The sequence below is a fragment of the Ovis canadensis genome, chromosome 3, assembly GCF_042477335.2.
Source record: "Ovis canadensis isolate MfBH-ARS-UI-01 breed Bighorn chromosome 3, ARS-UI_OviCan_v2, whole genome shotgun sequence".
Taxonomy (NCBI): Eukaryota; Metazoa; Chordata; class Mammalia; order Artiodactyla; family Bovidae; genus Ovis; species Ovis canadensis.
In genome coordinates, this window is record NC_091247.1 from 91120278 (window position 1) to 91142197 (window position 21920).

General features: G+C 40.1%; 1 protein-coding gene across 21 annotated transcripts in view; it reads right to left on the reverse strand.

Moving 5' to 3' along the window:
- Positions 1 to 21920, reverse strand: part of LTBP1 (latent transforming growth factor beta binding protein 1) — a 458228-nt gene that overhangs the window by 374637 nt on the left and 61671 nt on the right. The window contains exon 1 of one of the 21 annotated variants that reach the window (XM_069583587.1): positions 3288 to 3415. The exons of 16 other annotated variants lie outside the window; for them this stretch is intronic. In XM_069583587.1, the coding sequence (XP_069439688.1) occupies positions 3288 to 3373 (86 nt within the window). In that variant the 5' untranslated portion in view covers positions 3374 to 3415. Of the gene's footprint in view, positions 1 to 3287; positions 3416 to 21920 lie in introns of those variants that run through there. 4 more of the 21 variants (XM_069583591.1, XM_069583593.1, XM_069583588.1 and 1 more) reach the window with 4 other exon arrangements.

Here is a 21920-nt window from a genome sequence, read left to right on the forward strand (position 1 = left end):
TTGTACAGCAATGATATGATCACCTGTTAGGAGATTATGCGTGCAAAACACCAGATGAGTTGTAAAAACTGTTCTCAATAAATGCTGGCTATTGTCAAAGTGCAAGGGAGGCTCTTAGGAATTGAATCATACCTGACAATTCAAGGGGCTTTGACAGAGAGATGAAGAGACCACAAAAGCAAAGCAGAAAAAGATTATGAGGGATGGGGGTGAGATGAGAAAGAGGTAACTGAGCAGACTGTGCCAGGAGGAGAGGGAGACATGGGCTGGAAAGCAATGAAAAGTAAGGTTGAGCAAAGGTAGATGGGACCATATTATGGGAAGACTCTGAAGTGGGTTTACGCTTGATGGAGTGGGAAATGGTAGATCACTCTTCTTTCAACTGCTAAAGCACCTGCAGCAAAACTCTCCCATCACCTTTATCACAGTGCTATACTATTCTCTGTATGCACATGCCTGCCACTGAACTCGGAGCTCCCTAACTGCAAGGAAGGGACTCTGGTCATCACCACCTTGGGGGAAGCTCTCTCTGGAGATGAAGTCCACACAGTGCCTACTGCTCCAAGCACCTGGGTGCACACCTCTCCTCAGATCCCCTGTCAATTCCCTCTGACAGGCTTCCTTCCCCTGCCTACAGATCCTCACTAACCACGGATTATTACCTCCTTTTAATAAGTACTCACAATCACAAATCCAAAGCTTATCAAGCAACCCTGCTCATTTTCTTCCATATGAGGAGATGAAGCCTTGTTGAGTGTTTGTCCCACGTTACCCACAGCACTACCTGCAGCTGCACGTGGCTCTTGCCAGCCACTCCCAGTCTCCAAAACTGGCTCCATCAGATCTGATAGTGCCTTGATTCCTAGCCTGCACTCCAAGATTCTACACCCTCCCTCCTCATCCTGTGTTCGGACCCAACGTAAGTCACACATAAAACCAAGCTTTCATTCATAAAATCTCATCTTTAAGCCACCACTATTGGCCTTCCATCGACCCACGATCTGCCTTTTCAAACCTGTTATAACCCCCACATTTGACAATAACATACTAAACTGATGGTTATCAAATTTCAACTAAGATTCCTGAAACAGAAATAATCTGGGACCAAAAAAAAAAAAGTGGGGGAGGAGTTAATTCACTTCCTCAATTTAATTGCCTATGATTATAATTATTATAGCCCCCCACAAGTGTAACATGCAATTTCTCAATGATTTACACAAGCCTGAGATTAGAAATGGTCAGCCAAAAATATACTGGATCTCAATTTTGGCCAGAAAAAGATGTTTTACTTGGTGTCCTCGTATATTCAGCCATCCCCTTCAGGCTGCCAAGCTATAGGCGGTCATTGCAAGGGATGAGTAAAACAGCACTAAAGCTTGTGAATTTAGATTCAAGAAGTAGTGAATTTAGACCCATGAAGCAGCACATTCAAAACTAATGTAGTATTATTTTCATTTATAGCTCTATAGCCCTACTAATTCAGAAGTAGTAATGTATGTCTGGAGAAGGGAATGGCAGTAACGTATACATCCATGGGGCTCCTTCCACTCTCTCATAGGGCAGTTATGTTTTTTCTCCTGTCGGATGCCACTGGGATAGAAGCAACAACTATGTGCCTGCCCTTTTCCTGCTCCAAAATTAGGAGCCCTCTCCTCCTCCTCCTTGTATAATAATAAACAGCACTTCCATTTTCTCTCTTTAAACCCTGAAAGAGAGGAGTGGGATTATAACACACAAAGGCCAATTTAACCTCTGAATACACTCATCAGGACTCTAAAAGTACATGTCTGTGAGTGCTTAAAAACGCCCAAATGAAACTACAGAGCAAAATGAAGCAACAGGAGATAAGGCTTAACTACTAGGCAGGAGACAAAAAGACAAAGGGCAGGAAATAGAGGCCCAGCCCAGCGCGCAGGTGTCCCTGTCAGGGTGCCAAGGGGCTGACACGGGGAAAGCAGCCCCAGAGGAGCCTGCAGGTCCCTCAGGCTCATCGGCTGCTTGGCTGGATGAGGCCCCCCACCCACACACAAAAGAGGGAGGTTTTCATATCTTCATGCCATCAACGACAAGAATGCACAGATCTCTCCGAAGACCTAGAGTCTAATTATTCAACTGAGATGAGCTGCTTGTAGCACAGGGAACTTCAGGTTTATCCTCCAAATATTAGGTTTCTGATTTCTCAGAACAAAAGCTCTTTAAAATAAATTAGCTCAGATCACTACTTCTGGCAGAATAGAGGGTTAGATGTCTACAGAAAATCTGCCACTATCGGACAGGTAAAACTGCTGGACAAAATACCCAACTATGGGTGAGCTGGCAGTGGACTAAGGGAAATTCTGAGAAGCCAGACACACCTGAGAGCGTGAATCCAGGGAAATGAGTTGGCACCACAAGGGGTATTTGCCCTGAAGGGATATCTGCCATTTCTGGATGCCTAGATTACAGGTTGTAACATGCTGCATGGGGCACAGGGACAAACCCAGGAGCCAGACGAGGTAAGAGGGCCCACGTCACACCAAACAGCAACACTGTGAGTAAGTGGCCCCAGAAAATCACCCGACAGACAGACTATGCAGATATGTGCCTCCTGTGTCAGCTTAGGCTCTGGGTAAACATGAAGCTACAGTAACAAAAATAATCTGGGGTGAGTATTTCTAATTATAAATCCGCCTTTAGGCAGTTTCAGCAGCCAAATTAAAAAATACCTGAAAAAAGGAAGAAAGAAAAAAACCGGAGTGACCGGAACAATGGCAACTCTATTTAAAGGTGGGCCGGCACTGTTAGTACCCCCCAGAAACTAGTTAAAAGCAAATACAAAGGCCTCTGTTGGAACGTATCTTCAAAACTGGATCTGAAGGAATTCTAGAAGCAAAATTCTGGTGAACATTTACTCACAGCCTGAAAGCACACAATGTACAAGGCCATCGGCCACAATCAGAACAAAAATCAGACTGCAGTCTCAGTCCAGTAACAACTGCATATTATACTCTGTATCTTAACGATTCTAGTCTATTGAACGCGTGTAAATAATGATGACACTGAAATAACGACTAATTGATAAAAGACTTAAAGACTAGGGAGAGGTTAAAAAAATCAAAACAGAAATTTTAGATATAAAAATATGTAATATTTAAAAAGGGTAACCCCAAAAATGACAGCAGGTATGGTAGAACTCAATAGAGAATTAGTAAACTAGAAGAGACTACCCCCATGTGCAACACAGAGAGACAAGGAGCATATGAAAGAGAAATCGAGAGAAAGTTTAACAGTTGTCTAACCACACTTACATAAAACGAGCACTGGAAAGAGGCACTAGTCCAAGAAAAAAAATGACTAAGAAGCTTCCAAAAGGCAAGAACATAAGTCCTCCCATTCCAATAAATCCCAAGCAAGATAAATTTTTAAAATCCAAAAAGAAAAGAGAGATTAGCTATAAAGGAACAGGAACCAAGCCAATGATCAGCTGATTTATCAACAATTAACAAGGGAAGTCAGAAGACTATGGAACAAAGTCTTTCAAATGCTTGCCAAAACATTAGTTGTCAAACTACAACTGCACATCCAGGAAAAAAAAAAAATCAATGAAATTGAGACCCTCACCACCTGATTTTCTGGAAGTGGCACTTTAAGAAAAAATTATCCCAAAGAGATTGTCTAAAATGCAAGTAGTAATGGTGAACAACAAAAACAAAAAAGGGTCAAAAAATACGTGGGAAGATCTAAGTAAGCATTAATTATATGAAGCAATTATATAATATTTAATTTATAGAATTAAAGTTTTTTTCATTGAAATGTTGAAAAATAACAGCCCAGACCTCTGGAGGGAGTGATCCAAATGTAAGCATCCTACAGGCTTATGCTATTTTGGTTGGAGGTAAAAATACTGACTACCTTTTGCCTTTGTTAATTTAAATACACGTTGTTTACTTGGGGTAAACATCTAGGCTAATCACTAAGAACAGCAAAGAAGTATATCATCGAAAGCACTTTGTGATGAGGGAGGAAAGAACAGCAGAAAAGAAACTAAATCTAAAAAGTAGAACAAAAACAAAAAATCAAGTACAAATAATACAAAATGTCATTAAAAATTAGTCATCCTACATGGAAAATACCTAGATAATTTTATAAATGAGTCCTACCAAACATCCAATCTTATACAAAATTTTCTCAAGAAAGGAGAGAAGGAACACTTCGCATCTCATTCTGTTATGCTAACATCACCTTATACCAAGATCACAACAAAACAGTGTGAGAAAGCACCAGTCTCAGTCACAAATACGTATGCAAACTGAAAGATTAAAAAAGACATCATGGCCAAATGACATTTATTATATGAATGCAAGTTTGTTCCAACATTAGCAAATCTTTTACTATAACTCCCCACATTAAAGATAAAAGGAAACCATATGATCAAATCATATGGTCCAATTCAATATATGTAGAAGATACTTTTGGCATTCAAGCAATATAGGAGATCTCCTTTAACTTGATAAAGTGAAAGTGAAGTCGCTCAGTCGTGTCTGACTCTTTGCGACCCTTTGGACTGTAGCCTACCAGGCTCCTCCATCGATGGGATTTTCCAGGCAAGAGTACTGGAGTGGGGTGCCATTGCCTTTTCCAGGGGATCTTCCAGACCCAGGAATCGAAGCCAGGTCTCCCGCACTGTAGGCAGACGCTTTACTGTCTGAGCCACCAGGGAAGTCAACTTGATAAAGGCTAACTACAAAACACCTACAGCAAATGTGGTGCTCAGCGAATAAAGACAAAACTCTTCTCAAAATAAGGAACCGAACTTACTAATATTAATCTGTCTCACAATGAGCTGGGGACCCCAGGCAATGAAGAAAGGCGCAAAACTTACAGGTATGAAGGTTAGAAAAATAATGTCTCCCCACAATATAATTTTCCATAGAAAACCCAAAAGAATTAGACAACATACCAGAATTAATAAGTGAGTTGAGTAGTTTCAGTGTACAAAAAACATGCAACCTCATTTTTTTATGAAAGCCTGTTTGAAAATGAAATATTAGGGACAATTCTACTACTAAAGCAACCAGAAATATAAGGCCAATAGGTCTCACAAAAGATTCACAAGAACTTCATGAAGACAGTTATAAAAATGTGTTAAGACATGAAAGACCTAAATAAATAGAGGGACATACTTATCGACAAGAAGAGTCAGTATCAAAAAAATGCATATTCATCTCAAAATTATATACTGATTCAATGCAATAATCAAAATTCCAGGCAGATTTTTTTTAAAGGTGTGACAAGTTGATTCTATAATTATATGGAACTGCAGCTGAACAAAGAGGAATCGCCTACCAAGATCTACTGTATTGATACAATTCTTAAAGTACTGATTCCAGGATAGAAACCATCATTAACAGGATAGAAAATCCAGAAACAGACTGACATATATTTAGAAACCTGCATATGACAAATACAGTAAGTATCACAGTTCAAGGATAGGGGCGGAAGTGGAGTTTGTCAATAAACAGCACTAAGGCAGAAAGTTACCAATATGGAGCATATATAAAATCACATCATACTCAAAATATCAATTCCAGGTGCACTAAACAAATGTGAATGGAAGAGCTTTTAGAAAAGAAAATAATCTGAGGGCAATGAGATAAGGGAGGATTTCTTAAACAAGTTAATTTATAAAAGAAGACATTGATCAATTTACTCCATATGAGTGGTTTTAAACTCTTGCGATGAGCTTGTCTGTAAAAAGGAAAAAGTCATTTCATATAATAGAGTATGTGAAAAAATTTCCTAAAACAAAAAGCTTTGTGAAACAAAACTTACTGTTAAATACAAGTGGAATACTTGGATGTTTTCTTGTTTCATTCAATAAAAACTTAATATTTGACACAAGACTCATATAAAAGTGCTCTTAACTCAACTATTGGAAGCAACCCAAATGTCCATCACCAGGAGAATGGATATAAAAACTGAGGTATATTCACATAATGGAATTATATAAGAAGGAAAAATAAATGAATCCCAACTACGAAGCATCAGGAAAATCAGGGGCTCTCAAAGCGCTGTCCCAAGGCCAACAGCATCAGCATCACCTGCAAGGTTGTTAACCAGGCAAACTCTCCTCCCGAGATCTGCTGACTTACTCACCCTGCAATGGGGCCCAGCAAGCCATGGTTTTAAAAGGCCTCCCGGTAAAATCTGGTAGACTCAAGTTTGAGAACCACTGCTACAAAGGGCAGAAAAGCTACTCTCAGAAGAAGACAAACAACATACTTATGTTAAAAGTGAAAAAAAAAAATTGCTACTGAAGTAACAGTGTTCAGAAGTACCAAAGTACAAGGTAAAACTATAAGGAGAAGCAGAGACTGATTCATACAAATTACTTTGTTGGAAGGAGAGGGCAAGGGGATGAGAAGGGCCACATGGAGTGCCTCTAAGATAAGGTAGTGCTTTACCCAGTTAGACAGTTGCTTTTTCATTATCTTTTATAAACTCTGTTAATGAACTATATTTTGTAAATATGATTAGTAACGTAAAAATGCAGGGCTGGAGTAGGAAAAAGGTTAAGAACAATTACGAACATACAATATAGTCCATATGAATTCAATTCTAACAAAAGGTCTAGAAAACAATTTAAGTACCTAGCAGGTGTTGAATATTTATGGACTATTAAATATTTACAGTGATTCATGTGCTTCATTCTATTCTCTCCAATTTTTCCATAATGCAAAAAAACGATCCAAGAAGAAATATTTTTATAGAAAGTATAAACAAACAGTCTATAATTTGGTCCCCACTTCACTATCACTTCCATCTTGAAGCTTAATCTTTTTTCCAGACTTAAAATTCAAATCTTAACTAAACACACAGTATAGCCTAAGGGAAGATATGAGTTTTCAATTCTGGTTTCAAAATGTATTTTTCTCCAGCTTTCCAAAAACACTTTCATGAAACTCTGTTCAGTTCTGTTTAATTACTTTTCACACCAAGGTATCGAGGTACCTAGCCAGTAAGAAGTGATTTTTTAAAGTGAAAGAAAAAAAAAAAAAAGGTTATCTATCTAAGATTTAGTATTAAGTAAAACAAAAAACCGTACAAACAAAATTCGTAAATCATACAGGGACTGCCCTAAGAAACTCAATTGTTTCTAATTCATTTTCTCCACTAGCAATGTGTTGTTAAAAATTATGAAAGAATAAAGTATCACTCATATAAATTAATTCTTATCCATCTGCAACATGGGACTCAGAAAGCTGGCTTTAACATCCAAAGAAAGGCAATTATGCACGATGAGCGAAGGAGGTGGTTCAAGGTCACACTGCCAAGAAATGACATATTCCAGTGGATTCAAACCACCCTCTTCAAATTTTGGCATCCTTTGGTGTAAAAATAAAACCCAAGTTCATTGAAAAGCAAAGCTTGCCACCTGCTGCCCAATGGCAAAATCATAAAAGTTCAACTTATGTTCATATGTTTTGACTTGAACTCTTTTATGAATTGATTGGTATGGGTATTTGCATTTTCTGTATTCATTAACTCATACCAGTCTTTTTTTTTTTTTTTAAGAATGTTAGCCCCAGTTTTTAACCAAATGCTATTTCAAACCCTCTACAAAAATCAGCTATAACCGGTACACCTAAAACAAAAGAAAAAAAAAACTTCCAAACTATCATACATGTTGTGTATATAATAAGTCGACCAAACTGCAGTTGTGTTTATTATAGTATCCAGACCAGGGAAGAATTCCTTTGAAAACATGCCAGCATTGTCCTGGGCTTCCATGGCCTGTCGTCATTCTAGAGAATATGGAATACTAAATCCATTTTCTGATCCACACAGACTTTAAAAACCAAACATTAACAGTTTAACTGCAGTGTATATACATTTATATGATAAAGTTTTAGGTAGCAACCCCACTAACCAAAAAGAAAAAAAACCCATGTCTAAGATTTCACCCCTGCTTTGTCAGTGCTAAACATTTAAACTCTTAAGTATCTTCATTATATTAATGTCAACAAGCATTTCACAGGTTAAAATACTCCCAATATTTTTTCATTTGAGTTTATTCTAAGAAAATCTGAGAAGTAAAACCATTTAGCCTTTTTTCCACCTTAAACAAAGACGACAAACCTACCAATTTTGCCTCATCCTTCAAACTCCATAGATTTGTCTATCCAGGCCTCTCATCCCATTAAGACAAAAAAAAAAAAAAAAAGACGGATACAAAGCACTTTTAGGAAAAAAGTGAACCTTTGAATTTAGAGGGTAAACACCATCTGGGAGAAAAAGAGATGTCCTGAAAATTCATCACAAGTCAGACCAAGAGAGATAGAGGGCAAGGACTCTTCCATATACACACCTTGTGCCCAGAAAGCCAGGCAGGCGCGGGGGCTCCTGGGAACTCTACAAGAAGCAGTCTCATTACACCACATGGATAACTCGAGGCCCCTCTGAAATAACTTTAAAGGCTTCTGCCTGGGGAACTTGTCCATATGCAAAATAATTAAAGTTTTTTAGTTATCTGGAAACTGCTTTAAAGCAGTCGATAAAAAATAATTCATTTTCAAGATAGATGGCACCATAATGTTACACAATTTTCCAGTGTGCATTTTTTTCCTAAACACTAGAGGCAGTGTCTCCATACAAAAGGAAGCCAGTCTGGCTGAAGCCAGTTAGCATTCAGATTCTGCTCTTCCTGGGAAATCTCCCACACATAAAATGCCCCCCTTCTTTTCTGTGGTTGGCTTACCCTTCAAAAACTCTACAGAAGCTATTAACTCATGCACTATCATTGCTCAAAGCTTCTAATCAGGCAAAAATCTCCTTTCTCATTCTCATTTAATTGCCCACACCTGCAGTGGTTTGAGATTGAAAGGCTAGTTAGGGGTTAGTTAGATCTTCCCCCAGTACTGGCTACAAGTAAGAAGGGTGCCTGGCATGATGTTACAGCAAGCTATCAGCTAATTAACCAATTTCAGGGCTTTTAACACCAGAACTGGACTTTGATGGAACAGGTCAAATATTTGATTTAATATCAGTAGAGGGAATGGCATTATAGATGTTTTGACCTATAAAAATATAACTCTTCACTAAAAACAAATAAAAATTTAACTTCTCATTCTAGAAATACTAGAAAGAGAGGAGAAAAACATAACAGATATAGAGTATTCACTGAAATTTAAGAATTGTTTAGCCACTAGCCTGGTACCTGGCACATAGTAAGTATTCAATAAATATTTGTGATTCAAAGTCACAAATCCTTCCCTTTGGTTTCTTGCTAAAGAATTCCTAATGGGTTGATTAAATCTTTATTTTGTAAAAGATCATCCTAAATTGACTTGAACCCTAATGATGATATACGTAAGTTTTTTGAAAGAAGCAGTGGGTTTGGAAAGTATTTCTGATTCTGTGAAAGAAAATACTACTCTCCAGTAGCATGTTGCCGGACTGATTACTTTACAAAGCAAATCATAAAACCTTTCCTAGCAACCCTAGGCCTCAACAGCTAAATAGCATATACAAGTGAAGTCAAACAAAACTGCATTATTTATTATTTAACACTGTAGAATAAGAAATAACACAATTGTTTCAGACTTTAGTTTTTTATAGTTGTTGTTTAGTCTCTAAGTCATGTCCAACCCTTTGGGTCACCATGGACTATACAGCTCAACAGGTTCCTGCCCATGGGATTTGCCAGGCAAAAATACTGGAGTGTGTTGCCATTTCCTTCTCTGGGGGATCTTCCCGACCCAGGGATCAAACCCACGTCTTTTATGTCTCCTGCACTGGCAGGCAGGTTCTTTACCACTAGCATCACCTGGGAAGCCCTCCTTTACTACATCAGTTTCAATAATAACTAATGATAATACAATCCAACCAGAAACTAGATAATGTGACCCACCTAGAAAGATGTTTGAAGCCTATCAATAGACCTTTGTGTGTGCACACGTGTGTGTGCATATGCGTGCATATGTATCAGACTCCTTTCCAGCTCATCACAAAGACATCATGGAAGATGTGGAATTTCAGTCCCAGCAGAAGAGGCATATAGCTGAATTGATCATTCCTAGCATAGCATGAAAACCACAGAGAAGCTGCACAGAGATTTATGCTGGAAGAGGCAGAGATCACATGAATGGCAAAAGCTGCTGAGCCAACAAAGGTAAAGGAAAAGAACAGGAGTCTGATGAACCCTTGAGAAAGTAAAAAGGGACCTCAATTTCTGTACAAAGAGTGATGCAATGTCACCAGATACGTTCTGAAATGTCAGCATGATCAACATAGAAGGAAATAGAATCTGGTTCTGATTACAGATGAATGAATTTGAATACAGGGATCGAGTGGAGTAAGAAGGAACTTTTCAAAGACAGCCCCACATTTTCCCATTGCTCACGTGGATACAACTATATATTATTTGATTTAACACATCTAGAGAGAGAGACAGAGAGAGACATACATGTAATTCCTTAGCCTGGATCGAAAGGAACTATTTTCTTGACTTCTGGTCTGTATCCCTTCTGTTTTAAAGAAAATCAAATTTGCTCTCAAGAAGTTACTATAAGGGGTAGGTAGGCTCAGCTTCTTCAGGCACTGTTTTCTACCATCTACCCATCAACCACAGGCCTCCCCTCTCACAATCACAGCACCGCACCTGATCTGACGTCCCACAGGTAGGTCTTATATTTCTCTAGTGACTAATATCTCTTATTTCTCAACACAGAAATATCCTCTCCCCAATTTTCAGGGCTTTCTATAATCTGGATCTGCCCATCTCATCCTATTTCCTGGGCTTCCCTGATAGCTCAGTTGGTCAAGAATCCGCCTGCTATTCTTCAGTCACCTGATGAGATTAATCTTCTACCTCTCCTTGGGAAACAGGAGACTCATTCCCACCATATCTTCCATCTTGTTCTTTTCCTTTACTTAAAAGCCAGCTTCTCCTTTATTATTCTAAGTCCCTCAGATTCTAGTATGCTTTCCTTTACTCCAGTCCTCATTGATAGCCCACCTCCTCATTCTTCATTTGAATTTATACTTTACCAGTCAACTGGGTAACTACTTAACTATATTATTAACATTTGTTCGGCATTTTAGTGTGATCCCTCCAACTGGAGTGCCTAGAATAGTACCTAGCACATGGTCTGCTGCTGCTAAGTCGCTTCAGTCGTGTCTGACTCTGTGTGACCCCATAGATGGCAGCCCACCAGGCTCCCCCGTCCCTGGGATTCTCCAGCCAAGAACACTGGAGTGGGTTGCCATTTCCTTCTCCAATGCATGAAAGTGAAAAGTGAAAGTGAAGTCGGTCAGTCATGTCCGACTCTTAGCAGCCCCATGGACTGCAGCCCACCAGGCTCCACCGTCCCTGGGATTCTCCAGGCAAGAACACTGGAGTGGACTGCCATTTCCTTCTCCAGTGCATGAAAGTGAAGTTGCTCAGTCATGTCCGACTCTTAAGGGCCCCATGGACTGCAGCTCACCAGATTCCTCCGTCCATGGGATTTTCCAGGCAAGAGTACTGGAGTGTGGTGCCACTGCCTTCTCCGAGCACATGGTCAGCACCCAATAAATCTTTGTCTACAGAATGAATGAATCAACTATAGTTAATTAAAGTTCTGGATTATGGAAGTGAGAATAAAGCTTCTAACTTCATTAAGGAAGATGAGCCTGGCTTAAGGCAACTAGTTCAAAATGTTCGAGAACTATTTAGGCTTGGTAAGTTATAGATGGTTCTCGAGAACCAAAAGAAGTCTGTCTTTGTTAATTGGCAAGCCTCTCATCAGACATTAGAATTCTGAAATAAATTACCCAATGAGTCACAGACTATATTCTTGTCCTCATGTGCAAGTGGGAATTTTCAAAAATCCAATTTAAGAAATTTAGTCCAAATTGGGGCATAAAAAGATTCAATAAATACTAATAACATTCTTTGCATTCTTTCCACCCCTCTTTGAGAGTTCTTGAAATGTTTAACAAAGGGATTGTTAATATGAAAAGAGCTCTTATAAATTAAAAAATATATAATTGTAGGAACATGCAATATAAATTGCATGTAATTTAAACTGTGGTAAAGGATGTAAATAGATTATTCACATAAAAATACAGAGGGCTAATAAATATGGGAAATGTTCTAACTCAGTTTAAAATACTAAGAAGAAAAATTGAAATTATTCTGTGAGCATGTGATAATTTACTTCATAGGAATATTCAAAACCACTAAGACTTTACACACTACAATTTATTTACCAGTCTTATTTGACAATGACCACACTTACTCTGTTCAAAGCATTAAGGATGTGAAACAAATATACATATCACAAATATACATATCACTTCCACATAAAAATCACATTAAATTAATACAAAAAAATATGGCAGCAAGAAATTAATCAAGGAGATTGCAAAGTGACTCAACCTTGCACAAAATATTTCTAATATACACACATTAAATTATACAGTTATTTAGATTCCCAACTCCCCTTTCAAGACATTAAGCCAATTAAGTTGTGAAATGCTTGCCTCATCTATGGAAATTAGTTTCTTAGACTTTTTTTTTAATTCCTTCAAATAGCTTACGTAAACCGGGAGATAAAGGGGAACCACAGGAATGGAAGAGAAACAGAGAGGAAAAAAGTTCCACAAAAGACCAAGAAGGAAAATGGTCATTTGTGCCCAGGGAATGAGAAATGGGAACGAGAGAAGGCCTCCTTTCAAATTTCTTTTCTCTGAGTAAAGCGCATCCTAATCTCCTCAAAATGCCCATGTCATCTTCCTGTTTGAGTTAAGAACATCCTTCCTAGAAATATAATTAGGAAGGATTAGCTGGTGCATAAAGAGGCTTTGAACAAATTAAGAAAGAATGATGTCTCACGTTAGATTCCATCCATCAAATCTCCAAATACCGGCACTTGGCAAAACACCAACATCGGGCAAAAAGAAAAAGAGGCAATGCTTTAAAGCAATAATAGTGATACCCGTGTCAAGAAAGCCCTAACATGAGAATTTTTTAAAAAATAACCACTGAAGCTGTATCAGGCTAGCTAATTTTTTAAAATTTAGGAACACCTTCTACATTGGTAACTTACTATATTGAACTATCACATTTTCTTCATGAGACAATACACTTTGATTAAATGAATCTTGTTTTGAAAATAACTTTTTGTCCAATAAGAGTAGTTTGCTTGAGATTTCATGCAACAGCTAAAATTTTCCACTCTTCCATCCTTTCTATTTATATTCAGGCTTCAAAATTACTGTTTTTTATTATTTTGGTAAAAAAGAGTCATGGGCTTCCCAGGTGGCCACTAGTGGTTAAGAACCCACCTGCCAAGGCAGGAGATGTAAGAGACACAGGTTCGATCCCTGGGTCAGGAAGATCCCCTGGAGTAGCAAATGGCAACCCACTCCAGTATTCCTGCCTGGCGAATCCCACGGACAGAGGAGCCTCTAGGGCTACAGTCCACAGGGTCACAAAGAGTTGGACACAACTGAAGTGACTTAGCACACACACACACAGAGTCAGACCATGGCATACAAACGAGGGCAGGAAGAGCACGGACTAAGGTGAGGTTCAAGTCACAGGTCACTGCCACCTTCCTGTGTGACTCTGGATAAGGTTCTTGCCCCCTTAAGCAATAAAACTTTATGGTCTGTGCTGGTTGAAAAATGTGGATGATGAAAAAAAATCTGTACCTAATACAGTCTTGTTCTATTTTCTGTTATGCTCAAATAACTTTCAAAAGGGACAAGTTGAATTATTCCACCCAAGGTTGAATAATCCTATTCAAAGATACTGATAAAATATTTTTCCTGTGTTTACTAAGAGCTAACTCTATGAATAACATCACTCTGGAACCATATGAACCCTGAAAAAAAAAAAATAGAAGTGTGCCTAAATGCCCTTGTTTGCTTTCTACCAGAGTTGAGCCAATCTTGAGTCAGGTTCAAATCAATTAGTATTTAATTAAGTACTCATGAGTACTTCGAGCTCATAAACTGGACTGATTTATAGTGTCAGTTTCAGTAATTTCCCCAAGAGACTGGCTGCCTGGGCTCTGCTGTCACTTTCTCGTTTTGTTAACGTGCCTTGTGTCTATTACAGGCACTCCAGGAAGTGTAAGGAGCAAGAAGACTTGGCATTGCAATGTCAAAAAGATAACATCCAGATAACTAAGTGGAATCTGATCAATGCTAGTTCCTGTAACATGCAGAGATGTTAGGATGGGGTCCCATCATCACCTAGAGGTAGCCCAGAAGACCAGGACGCCAGGACTGAACTGCTGTCCTGGAACAGTAAGTGGGATGATTTAGTGAACTTCTGCCTACTCTGATCAGTGACATATTGAACTTATCTCTTCTGATTATTTTGAGGAAACTGAGGCAGCTTAGAAGATGGGCTAATGTCTGCATTCCTGCGTAATCAGACTTTTCGATTCAGAGCAGTTGTAATACCACCTGCATTCATTTGTTTGCCAGGTAAGCACTGTGCCTGGTAGAGTAAGTCACACAAACAGAAATGAATGCTACGAAGGGAGGAGATGGGAAGACGTGGTGCTAGGAAAGCATCTTTCAGGGAGTAAGGGAGGTATCGGGGAATGCTTTCCCTGGGAAAACAGATCAGTGGAACGAGCAGGTGTTAACAAGGAGGAGCATGCATGTGCACACATGGCTGCAGCCAGAGAAAGCGCGTCAGGAAGAAGCTGGGCCCAATCTGGGAGCTGCCTGGAACACAGCGACAGGCCGGGAAAGCCGAGACCATGGAGTCCCATCCCCTAGGCGTGTTGTGTGTTCCGTCACTTAGTCATGGCCGATTCTTTTGAGACCCCTGGACCGTAGCCCACCAGGCTCCTCTATCCATGGGGTTTTCGAGGAAAGAACAATGGAGTAGGTTGCCATTTCCTCCTCCAAGGGATCTTCCCAAACCAGGGATTGAACCCCACGTCTCCTGCACTGGCAGGTACTGGAAGGCAGATTCTTTACCACTGAGCCACCTGGGAAGCCCCATCCACTAAAGAACTAATCTTTACCCACAGAGCGCTGAGAAGCCAGTGAGACTCTTTTGCAGAGCAAGGCAAGACTCACATTTTGAAAAGATCCCTCTATTCTGAACTAGACCTCATACTTCGGAAAGACCCCAGCACCTGGCATACAGGGGACAGTCAGAGCCTTTCCACCCACTTGTGGAAAAGCCCCCTGACTCTGATGGGTACAAGAACATTCTCCAATCCACGATTTAATTTCACTCAGTCCTTCTGGTTCCTCCTGCTATCCCCGATAAACACAACTTGTCCAAAAACTGCAGTCCTAAAAAATGAGGGACGTTTTTTCTGGACTAACAAATCCAGGGTTTTCTTTTCTCCATGGAGTTTGAGTAGACTTTCTTTCTACTTAAAACTTCTTTTCTTTGGACCCTAGGATCAGCTCTTTCTGCCAGGTCACCTCTAGTATGATTACAGATAAATAGGTAAAAAATATACTCAACTTTGAAAACCTCAGTGAAAATATACTAACTTGAGGCATATTTACCACACAGGTTATTTAACTCAGATTTTTATTTCCAACTCACACACACGTTGTATAATGTGAGGTGTACTTGTCACCTCCCTCACAGAAGACTCATGTCTTATAGGTTCTTCAGCCTGATCCCAGGCAACTCCAGGGCAGAGAATGTTACAAAAGTTTAGTCTTTATAATTTAGTCTACACTTTTCTCAAACACAAACAAACACTTAAGCCAAGAAAAACAAGGCAAGAAGATTTAGAGCAACCCCAGAGGCACTTTGGAAGGATTCACGGGTAGCATCTATGGAATGCCAAATATATCCAAATGTAAAGAGGAATCTTTAATCTGCACAACCCACAATCAGGCCCTGAGCACCATTCTCATGCTTGGCATCCACCACACAGGCCAGGCCTAACGCTCATGGATCCCACATGTGAGCCAAACTGTGTTTTGTTCCAACTTCTTATCAGTGGATGTGTGTGTGTTTCAACCCCAGTTCCATTGTCCATTCGCAGCAAGTGCTCTGACAAGTAATTAATTCAACTTTCAGTGCACAAATTTATTTCAATGCAGAAGAATAATCACACGGGAAACACTTTTTCGGGCTCAAGGGCCCTGGTCTAATTGTTGAAGGGAGGGGTATTCCTGGCCCCTCTCCCCTCTCCTCCCCCTCGTCTGCCCACTCCTTCCTCACTGCCCCCACCCCAAGAAAGTGGCAATCAGAGTCCACAGGCCACTTTGTCTAGTGGGTGGGACCATTATATGTCAACAGTGGTGTTGACTTTTCAACCTCTCTTTCCAGGAGGCTAAGAGCATGAGGACAGACAGCCCCTCCTGGTCCCTGCCATCTCTAAGCTCTTGATCTCTTGATTCCCCTCTCCCTTTCGTCTACCACAAATGCCTGAGTGTGCTGGGCCCAAGATTTCTGAGAACACTGGGGGCCACATTCAGGCCTTCAATCTATGTGGCGTGTTTCCATCGAACATTATATGAGTCTAAGGGCTGTCCCTGCTCTTCACTAATGAATACTGTGATGATTACCTACTATCCCTCTGATGATGGCTCACTCGAGAGTAGCAGAGAAGACTGCCAGAACAAAACCAGGTCCCTGGTAAAAGTCTGTGGCAGCCAGAATAACAGCCCCCTGTAGATGTCCACATCCCAATTCCAAGAACCTCTATGTTAGGTTACATGGTAAAGGGGAACTAAAGTTGCAGATGAAATTAAGGTGGCTAATCAGCCGACCCTGTGATGGAGAAACTGTCCTGGACTATTCTGATGGGCCCAACGCCATTACAATTGTCCTTAAATGTAGAAGAGGGAGGCAGAAGGAAGAACCAGAGAGCAGCAGTGAGATGGACTCAGCCCAAGATTATCAGCTTTGATGATGGAGAAGGGGCCACGAGACACAGAATGCAGGCAAGCTCTAGAAGCCGGAAAGGGCGAGGAAACAGATTCTCCCCTAGGGCCTTTGGAAGGAAGGCAGCCCTGCCAGCACGGCGATTTTAGTCCAGTAAGACCCATTCCAGACTTCTAACCTCAGAATTATGAGAACAGATTTGCACCATTTGAAGTCCCTAAACTTGTGGTCATTTGTTATAGCAGTGATGGTGGTGATAGTCGCTAAATCCAACTCTTGCAACCCCAAGGACTGTAGCCTGCCAGGCTCCTCTGTCCGTGGGATTTCCCAGGCAAGAATACCAGAGTGGGTTGCCATTTCCTTCTAGGAAACTAGTAAGAACGCCATTAAAGGAAGAGGCAGAATAAAGAGGCTAACTTCACAGACTGCCTAAATTTGAATACTGACTCTATACTTACTAGCTGAGCACATTTAGGCAAATTATTTCATCCTTCTGCATCTGAATTGCTCAATCATATGAAGTGGAGATAATAATGATAATGTCTATCTCACATTCCTTTGAGAGGGTTAAATGAGATAATACTCAAAAAATAATTTTAAAAGCCACCTAGCACAGAATAGACAAACAATAAATATTAGCTCTTATTATTATACTGCACCAAAAACTATCCTGATTTCCAGCAATTAAACTGGAGAGCAAACTATCCCAGCACTTGCCCTTTTCAATTGCAAACTTTGAGTTTCCACAAAATTTCTTATATACTTTTGACCAGAACATAAACCCAGGCATTCACTGGTTCCATCTCAAAACCGTTCTTGGCCAAGGCTTCCTCATGTGGCCCCGCAGTGTGCAGACAGCGTGTGGGACAAAGTGACTACCCTGACTCTCCCCTGCATCTCCACCCCCACTCCACAGTCTACTCTTCCTGCCAAGCCTTGCTCAGGAGGAAAAGATTCTTTGCTTCCAGTTCCTCAAACACTCTCTCACCCCATCCCTTTCCTCATGTGATTGTTTTTCTCAAAAAACCAAACAGCACTGGCCAACAGAAATGAACAGGATCAAAACTTCACGTGATGGATCATGACCTCCTTCTCCTTGACGCTGCTACATCGAGTTGGGCTTGTTTTTCTGATGACTTAGTTCACAAAGGTCTTTTCTCAGAATTTGCATATGTCCACAGCATTCTTCATAAGAGCCAAAAACTGGAGAAGTTCCAAACATCCATCACGTGCAGAACAAATAATAAGTAGCAATATATTTATATGATGGAATCATCTTTGGAATGTAAGTGTGAACTACAGCCACACACAATTACGCAGATGAATCTCATACATCACAGTGAGTGAAAAGATCCACACTGAGACTCAATTATTGGTGTGTGGTTGTTGTTCACTCAGTCATGTCTGACTCTTTGCGATGCCATGGACCACAGCGTGCCAGGCTGCCCTGTCCTTCACCATCTACCAGAGCTTGCTCAAACTCAAGTCCACTGAGTCAATAACACCATCCAATCATCTCATCCTCTGTCATCCCCTTCTCCTCCTGCCTTCAATCTTTCCCAGCATCAGAGTCTTTTCTAATAAGTCAGCTCTTCACCTCAGGTGGCCAAAGTATTGGAGTTTCAGCTTCAACATCAGTCGTTCCAATGAATACCCAGGACTGATCTCCTTTAGGATGGACTGGTTGGACCTCCTCGCAGTCCAAGGGACTCTTCAAGAGTCTTCTCCAATACCACAGTTCAAAAGCATCAATTCTTCGGCGCTCAGCTTTCTTTATAGTCCAACTCTCACATCCATACATGACTACAGGAAAAACCATAGCTTTGTCTAGACAGACTTTTGTTGGCAAATCAATGTCTCCGCTTTTTAATATGCTGTCTAGGTTGGTCATAGCTTTTCTTCCAAGGAGCAGGCATCTGTTAATTTCATGACTGCAGTCACCATCTACAGAGATTCTGAAGTCTAAGAAAATACAGTCTGTCACTGTTTCCATTGTTTCCCCATCTATTTGCCATGAAGTGATGCGACTGGATGCCATGATCTTAGGTTTTTTGAATGTTGAATTTTAAACCATCTTTTCCACTCTCCTCTTCCACCTTCATCAAGAGTCTCTTTAGTTCCTCTTAGCTTTCTGCCATAAGGGTGGTGTCATCTGCATATCTGAGGTTATTGACATTTCTCCCAGAAATCTTGATTCCAGCTTGTACTTCATCCAGCCCAGCATTTTGCATGATGTACTCTGCAATATAAGCTAAATAAGCAGGGTGACAATATACCTCCTGATGTATTCCTTTTCCAATTTGGAACCAGTCCGTTGTTCCATGTCCAGTTCTAACTGTTGCTTCCTGACCTGCATACATTCATTTACATAGAGTTAAAACAGAACCAATCTCTGGTGTGAGAAGTCAAGACAGCGGCTCCTTTTAGGGAGAAGGAAGAGGGCAGATCTGGAAAAAGAGGGTATTTGTGGTTCTGGCAACATTCTACTCTGATGTTTATGGTACTTCCATTGAGTATGGGATAATCAGCAAGCATGCGCACTTTTGATCTGGTACTCTTCTGTATATAGCTTCAATTTAATTTCTACTTTTTCAACACACACACACACACATAGGACTTCCCTGGTGATTCAGTGGTTAAGACTTCACCTTCCAGTGAGGGGGGACAGTTTCAATCTCTGCTTGGGGAGCTAAGATCCCACATGCCTTGTGGCCAAAAAACCAAAATATAAAAACAGAAGGAATATTGTAACAAAGTCAATAAAGACTCAAAAAAATGGCCCACATCCAAAAAAATGTTTAAAAAACAAAAACTGAAAAAATTAGAAGCACACACATAAAATGATAAAAGTTCCTGGCTCATAGTCTTAGTTCCCATCGCATCCCTAAAGTGTCATGAATGCCTAAAATCACCAGACTAAGTTCCTCTTCTTCAACTTTCTACCATTTCATCTTTTTTTTCAACATCATAAAATAAAGCTCAAAACCTTCATCTTGTACACTTCACGGGCAAACATAACAAAGAAGGCAGAGTATCCAAGAGAATAAGATCACTCCTGCAATATCAGAATTTAGGCAACAATCCTAGGACAGGGACTTAGACATTATCAATATTTTTTTCTGCAACAAAAACTCAACAAAAATATGTTAAATGTTTATTGTAGCCTTTCTATGTACCTATGTAGATACACAGATGACGGTACAAAGGGGAGGGTCAGCAGAATTGGGAGGAAAACAGTAAGCAAGGGCCCCCCCCAAAGTCTTCAAGATCATTTGAGGAAACTACCTATTCTAGTACTGACCATTTCCTTGGCTTCTTTAATAAATTCAGACCAGGTTCCAATCTCAACTACTAAGTGCTACAAAAAGCTTGGAGCTTCTCCCTAAAGTTTCACCTATTAGTGTAGCTTTATAATGAGTTTTCTTTTTTCTTTTAGGGATAGGATGAGAAAGTCCAAATAAAGGGAATGACCTTATATTTCGTTGCTGTTGCTGCTATTAATTAGAAGAGCAGAATATTTCAAGGAGCATTCCACAAAGTCTCCCATCCTTGTAGATATCATAGCATATAGTAGTTTGTTTGTTTTTTTTTAAGACGCAAACAACAGAAAGCTAAGGACAGGACAGAGATAAAGGACAGTGTAGCCCTCTTCATGACACAGGCATCACTCAACGCTACTTCCTATCAACCTACAGGTGGTAAATGTGAAGTATCATTTCTTTTTTTTCTTTTCCCAAGTGCCTTTTAAAAAAATTTTATTTATTTATTTTAATTGGAGGATAATTCCTTTACTCTATTGCCATGGTTTTTGCCACATATCCGTATGCATCGGCCACAGGTATACATGTGTCCCCTCCATCCTGAGCCCCCTCCCGCCTCTCTCTCAACCCTACTCCTGCAGGTTATCACAGACCACTGGCTTTGGGTGCCCCGGGTCATACATCAAATTTGCACTGGTTTTCTATCTTTCATATGGGAAGGTATATGTTTCCATGCTATCCTCTCAAATCTCTCCTTCTCCCACTGAATCCCAAAGTCTTTTCTTTACATCGGTGTCTCCTTTGCTGCCCTACACATGGGATCATTGGCACCATCTTTCTAGATTCCATGTATATGCATTGATATACAATATTTGTCTTTCTCTTTCAGATTTACTTCACACAGTATAATCGGCTCTAGGCTCATCCACCTCATTAGAACTGACTCAAATGTATTCCTTTTTATAGCTGAGTAATATTCCGTTGTGTATGTGTACCACAACTTCCTTAACTATTCGTCTGCTGATGGACATCTAGGTTGCTTCCATGTCCGAGCTATTGTAAACAGTGCTGCGATGAACACTGGGGTGCGTGCGTCTTTTTCAGTTTTGGTTTCCTCAGGGTGTATACTCAGCAGTGGGATTGGCTGGGTCATAGTTTCAGTCCTTTTTTTTTTTTTTAAGGAATCTCCACACTGTTCTCCACAGTGGTTGTCTCAGTTGGCATTCCCACCAACAGTGTAAAAGGGTTCCTTTTGGTCCACACCCTTTCCAGCATTTACTGTTTGTAGACTTTTTGATGATGGCTACTCTGACCGGTGTGAGATAATACTTCACTGTGGTTTTGATCTGCATTTCTCTAATAATGAGCAATGTTGACCATCTTTTTATGTGTTTATTAGCCGTCTGTATGTGTAAAGTATTATTTCTTTAGACCTTTGAAAGTAGAACCCATCATCTCAAGGTGGACTTTAAAGGGCCTTCCCTATATTTATAAAATAACTGGTGTAGTATAAGCTCACTTGATAAACAGAGAACACAGCTGAATTATGGCTGTCTTAAAAGAACCCAACCCTGCAAAACAGATGACAGAAAATGGATCATCGATGCCATTAGGTAAGTCCAAGCCCCCTGCCCTAGTCTGAGACAGGACAAATCTAATTCTTCCATAGAAACTAACCACCATCCTTTGAAACATCAGGACATAAAGTGATGAAAATAGCCATCAACAGGGAAGAAAAGAAGACTAGATTTGTGTGAGCTCTTCAGATAGATTTGACATCCGTATCCTGAGTAAAACCAGACTTCCTCCTCAAG